This window comes from Vollenhovia emeryi, unplaced genomic scaffold (genome assembly GCF_000949405.1).
Source record: "Vollenhovia emeryi isolate VEMERY1.0 unplaced genomic scaffold, V.emery_V1.0 DF939230.1, whole genome shotgun sequence".
Lineage (NCBI taxonomy): Eukaryota > Metazoa > Arthropoda > Insecta > Hymenoptera > Formicidae > Vollenhovia > Vollenhovia emeryi.
The window spans coordinates 301,323-311,061 of record NW_011967136.1 but is presented as its reverse complement, the minus strand read 5'-3'; the positions used below and the strand labels follow the sequence as shown (position 1 = coordinate 311,061).

The following is a 9,739-nucleotide window of genomic DNA, read 5'->3' as shown; positions in this document are numbered from 1 at the left end:
ATTGATTTCTAGCAGCAGCCTTTAATAGCTAAGAAATCTCAAGGCTAATTTGCAAATCCAGCTGATTGTAATAAAAATAATAAGAAAGACCAAAGGGATTTCAATTATTAAGCATATTATATTCGAAAATCGTATTTTCTAATTTACAAATTATACGATACGTGTACTTTGCTGTAGCAATATATTTGCGTTCATAAATATTACACGTGGAACACTTCTGAAGTCGTTCGACGCGATCTGCTGAATAAGAACATTTCCGTTCCTCTTTCGGTATAAGATTTCTCAGCGTCGCGTCCTCCTTAAGAATCATTAGTCTGAAGAAAAGATTACGTTCTCTTTCTCGAACGCTCTAATTGAATCAACAGCCAAGTTATTTTAACTCGCGCGTATCCCCGGCGCTTTTTCGCCTCTATTGTCCAATCAATATAAAAAAAAAAGGACTGCGAAAATCGCCGCTCAAATTTCCACGGAAGATGCGATCGAACCGGGGGTTCATTGTTCCCAACGACCGTCGAATTTCGAGTGTCGTTACCGGGAATGTGTTGTAAAAGTTTACAGCGTATATCCAGTGCCGCAATCCCGGAGACGTCCGCTCGCCGTTTAATCGGCGACGCGGAGTAGTCACGTCGTCGCGGACGCGCGTCCGCGTGCTGAGGAGATCTCGATTGCCAACTTGGGTGGCTCGTTCTCCCACGCTTCTTCCCCGCCTCCCTCTCGCGATATGCGGAAGTGGAGGAGCCGGCAGGGGAGGAGACGACTTTACGACCGTTCGTTCTCGCGCGCGATATCGTTCGTTACCCCTCTGCTTCGTCCTCCGCCGGGTAGGGTCTCTCCCGCTGATCTCCTTCGGAAGTCCTTTCCGCGTTTAACGAGTGTCACCCCGGATGTCCTCCAGGTGTCTATTTTTACGACGCTTCGGAGATCAGGCTGACACGGGTGGGCGAAGGGGGATGAAAACGGCACGGAGCGGCGATTACGATCGGAGAATTTCTTCTTTTATGTCCGTTCCTTCTCGCCTTGTAGCGCGCTTCTCGGGCTCTCTCTCTCTCTCTCATCTTCCTTTTTTTCACGCGGAAGCTCCTCGACTGATCTCTCCAGCGAGAGTGACACTAAGAGGACAGGTCGTCGGGGATTCGGAGATCCTTCCGGCGGGATCGCTACTTGTGTACACGGAATACACCCCGCGCACAGCGGAACCTGGGATTATTGGGGTGACGTGGGCGGATTGCTTGTAAGAGCGGTCAATAAGTGCACTTTAACTCGCGAAGAACGACAAGCCCTCGACCTCGTCGCGCGGGGGTCGTTAACTCTTGTAAACTTTAATCCTTCAGGGTAGGATTAATCGCGGAGACGAGTTCGCTTCAAGTTTGTGGAATCTAGAATGGGTTCTTCTACAATTTCTCATAATCCGCGGGAGAGACGCTAAACAGATCCTCGTACGCCATCTCACCGTCAATGCGAGCCTCCCCTCGGCGTTCCTTCGCCCCGACGAGAAATAGAAGAGGAGGCACGCACTCCGCGACGATAACGAAACGGGGATGTGTGGGGGTGGCACACGGGATTCGCGCGGGGCGCAAGATGTACTTATCGATTTATTTATTTTGTGATTAAACTTGAAGCAGCGCGTCGTAATAATTTATGGTTTTAGACGTGCCACTCCCCTCCGCCGCCGCGCCGTGTGCATTGTGGGGGTGCGCGCTTATGTATTTGCCGCGGGGTGTAAATTACCGTTCGCGCTGTAATTAATTACCAGCGGGCCCGAGTATAAGCGCAAGAGACGATCGATTATTCCGCGCTGATGCGCTCCGACACTTTATCGCGCCGACACTTTTCCAGCCGCGTCGGCACGGCCGTCTTAATTAGAGAATCGACGTAATCGCGTCGCCTTCTTCCCGGGCAGCTCAGTGCGTATCGCTGACTCTCCCCTCGTGCTTAATCCCGCCTAGCGTTGCGAAAAGAGCGGATATTATCAATAACGTTCGTCAAGAAACGATTGCGTCACTTCAATTGCGTAACTGCAACTTTTTATTTTTACGCAAATGATATTTTATTTGTTACTTGTTAGCGATCGAATCAAATCGCCCACGATAATTGCGGCAAATTATGATAAATGACAATGTCGCGCCCGACCAACTTTTCTTTGGAATTAAATTTTGATAATGGAGCCCCTCTAATCAGAGTCTGGCCAGCCTCGGCAAAATGATGCGAGAGAGAAAGAAACATATCCCCTCTCACTCTGCACGCGTTTCCGATTGTTCATTTTTCCGATCACGTTTTCCGATTAAATTATGGATACGTCCGATGAAATTTATCCGATGCAGTTGACGATTACATTTTTCTCAGTGCAGTTGCGCTACTTCTACGATATCTGCAGCGTTCAAGAAATTATTCCGCGTTCAACAATGGCAATGAATCAAAGACGTAGCTCAGTAATAAACGGTAAGATGATCGGGAACGAGAAACCGTGTCGGCATGCACGAGCGTTACCTATGACCCTGTTTCTGTGATATGTCCGCTTCGCAGTTGGAATTCACCGTTCAACGTGCATCCCATACCAAGTCAGATGTCAACACTTTGAACGTGTGAATCCTAAACTAACGTCGAGCCATAAACTTTAAAGTGACACCGAACTCTGTGGCCGACTCTATTTTAAAATGACAAATGACCGGGGGATTATTTTCAAAACTCCGAAAACAAAACATTTCGCAGAAAGTTATTTTATAAAAACTGGATTAATTGCCGAATTTCTAATTGTTCCTGCAATCTACGCTAAAAGCGCGCAATTACGTCATATTGTATTCATGCTTTCGCGTTTCATTCTTTCGGCGCTCTTCTCGGCAGTTCTATCTTTCTAAATTAAACGGCTACACTTTTACTCTCGTTTAGCACTGAATGCACGATCGAAACAGCGACAGTTTTGTTGAACCATTATTTTAAAGAAGTTGCTGTAATAACAAACTTACGTACTGATTAATGTGACGAAGAACTTACTTAATGCATAGAGCGTGTTCCTGCTTTGTATACATTATCGAACAGTTATTAGTCAACTTGTCATTATGATTAGAGATATATTAAATTTCGTTTAACGAAATCGTAAATAAAGATTCAAGCGTGAACCTAATATAATACTTTTCTTTTACATCTCGGAAACATCACAGGCAAGCGTGCAGGCTCGTACGCTATTATTATCATTGTTACGCCGAAACCAATTAGAATCATTAAAATCGAGGATATGAAATTATTAACGAATGATTACAAGGAAACATAATTGGCTACATGATATTCGGGTTACGGTGAAATATGAGTATCAAGGAATTCATTCAGAATACACAGACCATTGCTATTTAACAATATAATGCAAGGTAAATTTAACTGCGAGCTAAATTTAATCATCTTTGCATAATACAACATATCATTATGCAGAGCGCTTTCCCGCGAAATTCGCTAAACTTTTTGCAAGTATTAATTAGGGAAAGTTCTGATCCTAATTCTACCCTGATATAAGGCTTATGGGGAAGAGAGCGAATAAGCTCTACTGTTTTTAGAATATCCTGTGTATAAATAAATTCAGTTTACATTGTGCCCACCTCGCGTATCTCAGACGCTCGTAATTTGCACTGTTTGACTCTGTCTGTTTGAATCTGTTATTATTCCAACGATATATATATATATATATATTTTATATATGTGTGTATATAGTCATCTTGCCAAATGCGTTCGTGAAACATGCGGTTTCAAAGGAATCTCAGGTAACTCGATTTTACGAGAATGCCGAGTTCCGCGAGTGTAATGCGATTCAAAGCTTATTCTAAAATATCAACGGTAAGTGAATATAAGTTCATCAGAGCATGGACTGCACAGCGGTTTGCGTGTTACATTTTGAGTTCGGCGTACCCGAATCTACTAATGTACGTATCCACTAATGCATGTCTATTGAATGCCTCTCACAGTGATGAACGTTAATTATCATTTACGGTAATGATATCGAGCAGCGGAGGCCTCGAACGCATTTCAAATCTAGATCTGATTTATCGCGATTCCGTATTATTATCATTGCCGAAATATTGAAATTAAAAAAAAATTATAATAAAAAGGGGATGATCCTCCCCTCTCCTGTAATTTTTAATTATAGAAAATCCCTTTGCGAAAATTGAATTTCTCATTTATTTTTCATATCTCTGATTAAAAAATTCTCGATACGGAAGTTGAAAAACATAATTTTTTAATTCGCCTTTCAGAATCGACGTTCAGAGCGGAATCTCGCGGGTAAGAAATCGCTCGCGAAGAATCCTCGGAAATGTACTTACATTGTTTCTGCCCGTCTTCCCTGAGGATAATGTTGCGGCCGTCCTCTCGTTTCCAAGTGACAATAGGCTTCGGCGAACCGGTGGCGACGCATCGCAATCTTATATTGCCTCCTTCGTGAGTGACCATACCGTCCGCGGACTCGTCGTCCATTATATCGGGCGGTATCACTACTTCCATGTATCCCATCTAGAACAAGGAGACGTCAAAAGATCGTCGCGCATCGCGAGCAACTTCGGACTTTCGGTTTAAGCCTTTATTATTACAATCTTGCTATATTATAACCGGATTTCTTTTGAAAAGTGAGAATATACACAAACGATAATAATGAAATTGTTGAGATTTTAACGAAAACCAAATTACCTCGCCAGTTTCTGGCAGAATTCTATAGTATGTTATATATAATTTAACTACAGCGTCAATTAACATCATTAATATTTAAACTTCCCAATTATATGTCATGTCGGGACTATTCGAATTTTTATTTAAAATCGCTCTCTAAATTATATATCAAGGTATATCGAATATTACAAAAGAGATTCTGTTATCGCGCTCTTTGTACAGCAGCAATCTGAATCATTTCATTATTAAAACTGTTCGCAGCAAAAGGATAAGAACGGATTAATTGCATTTTGATGTACTATGAACGCGAAGATCAAAGAGTTAGAAAGAATTTCTTCCTGCGGAGTAAACAGCTCGTAGAGAGAGGGTCATACTAAGGCCGTCTGGGCAAAGACAAGGCTCGAACTACTCACCGGAAAAAAAGTACATTGTTTTACCGTCCCGAGCACGTACACGATGAGGGTATCCTCGCACGGGTATAACGTGCAGGGGTATAGAATTTACTGGACCTGCAATAGTGCACGTAGCCTATCCAATTCGATGAAACGAACATGCAAGGAAATTTATGGTTTTAGACGAAATAAAATAAACACCGGCACGAATTTGCTCCTTTTATCACGCGAGTTTGTTATTTTTTATTTAGTAAAAAAAAAAACGTGACTCGTCCTCTCATTACTGCGCATAGTTTGCCAGGATGAGCTCTGCGTCCGCCATAATAATATTTTAATGTTGCAGTAAAATATTATTAAAATTTCCGCAGTAAATATTGCTATAATAGTAATATAGTCCAAAACGTGCAAACGTAAAATGTTTACATATTTTGTTCCGTATAAACGTGCGACTAGATAAAAAATAAAACCCCTGATAATTAACGAAATTTGAGCTCCAACCGTGTTTAATTAGAGAGTAAAAATTTATGGTTTTACGATGTACTCGTAGTTGTAAGATAACAACGTGGAAGCAACGATATTTTTGTTACCTCACATCCCTCAATAACCCTTTTATGCAAGAGCACTTAAAAAGAAAGTAATTGAAAGCTCTTCTTAATTATAAGAGCATAAAAAGTAATACTAATAAAATTTAATCTTATTAGTTAAAAAATAATTTTGCATCTGAAAAATGTATAATTACAACATTTTTTAATAATCGAATTTACAATATTTTCTGACGAGTTGATCTTTAAATACGAAAGGAATCAAATTTTAACTGTTTTATAGTTTTCGTGGCATAAGTGCAAGTCTTAATTAATCTGAGAAATTTAAGATAAGATATTTGCAAAAGCAGTGTTTTAATTTTGCAAAAGTTCAAACGGAACACGTATGTACAATTTGTAGAGATCGACGATAAATCCGGCATAATAATATGCGCAAGACCAGACGATATTTATTAAGTCGTGTTTGACGCGTTCAGCATTAACTTCATCACCGTCAGGCCGGAAATATCGTGTCGTCACCTTTCGAGAGACGTCAGTCGGCATAAACCGTGCTAAAGTGTCACGTGGCTGTGTAAAAAAGATGTCGTTTTACGTCCCTGGGCACGTACCGGCGGTCGCCGGTGTGTTATGGGTTAATGTGAATGTAGGTCAAATTTACTGGTCGTGGTACGGTGCACATGTCCCGCGGAATTCAATGCGACCGGCAGAGCGGGAAACCTTCCGATGCAATATACGGCCCTGCGGCGAGATAAAGGGCCCAGAGTGCTCGTCGCGGTGCAAGCAAGACAAATGATAAGTGTGAGTGGGATAGCACGAGCGCGTGTACGTGTGTATGTGTGAAAAAAGAGAATAGGATGGAGAGGATAAAAACTGAATGGGAGGAGATCCGGGATCAGAACATTTTCTAAGAACAATCGGATATTATGCGTAGGTATATAAGTCGGTGTTTAGTCGGTTAATGTAACTGAAAGTAGCCACGTTAATTTTACATTTAGCATCTCATCTAAATTAGCCAAGGGGAATTTTTTAAACGAGACAAAAAGCTACTCAAATTTCTTGTCTTATAAATTAACAATTTGTTCAATATTTCAGACTCAAAGAAAAGGTGTGGACGGTTACATTTAGAAACGAACAACTCAAGGGGGTAATCGCTTCATGTAATCGTGGGACAGTGTCTCCGAAATCATTATGAAATCCTTACGAAATCCCCGTGTAACCGTTTTGTCTTCATTTTCAAGTTTCTTCGCTTGTAGACAATAAACATAGTTAGACAATAAACATAAAATTTGAACATTTTCTCAGCTCGTTTCCATTTTCCAAAAAATTGACTTCTTTTCGTGAATATCCAAATATATATCATAGTTCACGCCTATAGGCGCGTATTCTTTTCAAAATAAGACTGAAGTAGTTGCCATTAGAACAACAGCGAGTTGGAACGTTGGTGCACCTTTGCGCGCGCATTTGGAACAATAAACAGTAAATACAAATACAAAATTACTTTTCGTTAAAACTACGGTTAGACCAGTGGGAAAAGTGGGGAGCAAGGAAACACGTGACCAAATACTAGAATCTTAACTGAAATTACCTCCACAAGCAAATACTTCTTAGTAAAATAAAAAATATATATTTCTAGGAAATCTAACATCTTTTTGAGGTTCAACAACGTTACGTATCTTTAAACGTGCATATAAGGAAATTATTTGCAATTAGATGAGATTATTTGTAATCGGATGAAATCGCATGAAAATTCGATGAAATCGTGTAATCGGTGGGACAACATTTTAGCTAGTGATTATCCCCTTGGAACAATTGCTATGTTGTTGCGAAGTTACGTTTATATACCGAGGGTACGTTTGGAAATGATTTTCTCAGAAGCTGAATTCAGTAATAGCGTCCAGTACTGACAACAGTACTGGGAGGAAACGGGAACGCACCCCCGTATGCACACCTGCCGCGCTTCTACGTCGGCAATAATTTTCCGTGCGCCTTTCCGAATGCTCGCGGGGCTGTGCGCTCCGCCGAAAATCTGCATAATTAAAACCACGCGACATCGGCAATTCCGTTCCCTTACCACTTCACTAACCGCCACTATTTTCAGTTTGCGTGAATACTGCGTGTTTATCGAACCCTCCCTTCCTCACCCTCTCTTCTTTTTCCAACCCGGAAATGTACGACTGACAAGTAGAAATAAAAATTACCTCGAGGTAATATACGTAAGAATGTGTTTCCGTTTGTCTGAACTTTCTTTCTCCAATGCTCCGCGTGTACTTATTTGTAGCGACGTACAAAGACGTCTGTTTTTTTCTTTTCATGAGAGCGAAAGGACCTGTTGAAATCAAGAATGTAGAGAGGCTTTTGGAAGCTAGTTTTAAGAACCCGAGTTAAGCTGCGGTCCGACATTGACAGCTTGAGATCGTCTGCTTTAAATAACGCAAAGGTCCACGCTTCTCGGCTCTGAATTGCAGCTGCAGCGGTAGGCCGATATTACAACCGATATTGCACCGCAAAATAATGGTCGGAGGGCCGAAGAAAAAGCGCGCGTTAAAAAGTTATGGTCGGGCTTGTGTATGGAATTTTAAAAATTCCGCCGGACGGATCCGACGAAATTGCGCGAAACCTCGATCTTTTTAATCGAATTACGTCGCGCGGCGCGACACGGCGCTTTGTCGATGGAAATCGATAGAGCCGCGCGTGTAACGACCGCGGCTCCGACGCGGAAGCGCCGTCGAAAAATAAAGCGTCGGGTGGAAGGTAAATGGAAATTAATTTAACAGAGATACGTTGTTATTGCGGACGCGCGTTGCAGCGCGTTTCAACGCATCGGATTAATACCGTTTGAAGCGACATTTGCGGTATTCCAAAAAATGCGGGTACCCGTGTCATTAAAAAAAAAAAGTGTAGGAAATGATGAGAAGCTGCGTGAGTAAATATGGAAAAGCGTGTAGCGTCGTAGAAAAAAAAGGAAACGCGTCAGCGATATTTAATTACATTGCAGTACGTTGTTGCGCAGCGTTGTTGCCTTTCAACGTTCGATTTGAGCCCGCGAAACGCTTGGGATAGTTGACTTTAGGGTCTCACCTGACTGCGCATAGGATCGGTATTGACTTGACACATGTAGGTACCGGAGTCGTTCTTCTGGACATTCGACACGTGCAGTTTCCACGTGTTGTGTCCGTTGTGCGTGACGGATAGCCGGTTATTGTGCGCCACCATGTGCGTGTGTATCGCCAGAATCGCTCGGGAATCCGATTTTATCCAGGCTACCTGAAACATCGGAAGAGGATTTTATTTCTCGAAATTTATGTCTCGAAAAACGGGAATTACGATTAACTGGGTGTTTTGCGAAAAGTAAAAAAAAATACGGCTGGCCGCTTGAAAATCTATGCGATCGAAGAATAAAACAAATTCAGTGCATTAACTAACTTATTATCGGAGTATAATTAACTTTGCGATTAAATTTAATTCGTTATTAAAATCTAATGAAAAAATAATACAAAAATAACGAAGAATAATGAAAGATCGAGGGATAATTGAGGAGAGATAAAAATGTATGAAATTCTCGTCAGATTAAATGTAAATATAAAAATTTGTCTAAAATTAGTCTACAGCGCGCGCATCGCCGCCCGCAGTAGTCACAAACGGACATAGTCAGACTCGCGGAAGAAACGAATATTCGCAAATAAAATTGAACGTGAAAATGCGCAAATGTAGATCCGTCGACGGTCATAATTTTCCCTCCTGCTTCGGTAAAAGTACAAACTTTCGCGGAAATATGTTATATTTATTATACATTATACTTGAAGAGGAGATTTAAAAAACACTGCGCTACATCTCCTGGTACATAAATCTCGACGTACGTTTTATAATAGACGTACATTGTACTTTTACGTTTTTTTCAACGTTCTCTTTTAATATTCAACGCGCTGCGATTCTCATTCATTGTTTTTTTTTCTTGCGACGATGCATGGGGAGGAATTATTTGAAAAGGGAAGCCATACCTTGTACGATTGCAGATGATTAACGACGCAGGTGAAGAAGACGTCACGACCTTGAATCACCGTGTGATTTTCCAAAGGGGCTAAAAACTCGGGCAAAACTTCTGGGGTGATTTGGCCTGAAACATCACAGCAATGTGACACGTTTAATCACTTTACGTCA

The 9,739-nt window shown here is 41.4% G+C and overlaps 1 protein-coding gene across 3 annotated transcripts in view; it reads right to left on the bottom strand.

Annotated features, from left to right (window-relative positions):
• LOC105560441 (lachesin-like) overlaps positions 1 to 9,739 on the bottom strand; it is a 231,017-nt gene that overhangs the window by 8,180 nt on the left and 213,098 nt on the right. For all 3 annotated transcript variants that reach the window (XM_012009568.1, XM_012009567.1, XM_012009569.1), the window contains 3 exons: positions 9,580 to 9,695; positions 8,660 to 8,845; positions 4,308 to 4,494 (listed from right to left, as the gene is read on the bottom strand). In XM_012009568.1, coding sequence (XP_011864958.1) covers positions 4,308 to 4,494; positions 8,660 to 8,845; positions 9,580 to 9,695 — 489 coding nt within the window. The remainder of the gene's footprint in view (positions 1 to 4,307; positions 4,495 to 8,659; positions 8,846 to 9,579; positions 9,696 to 9,739) is intronic.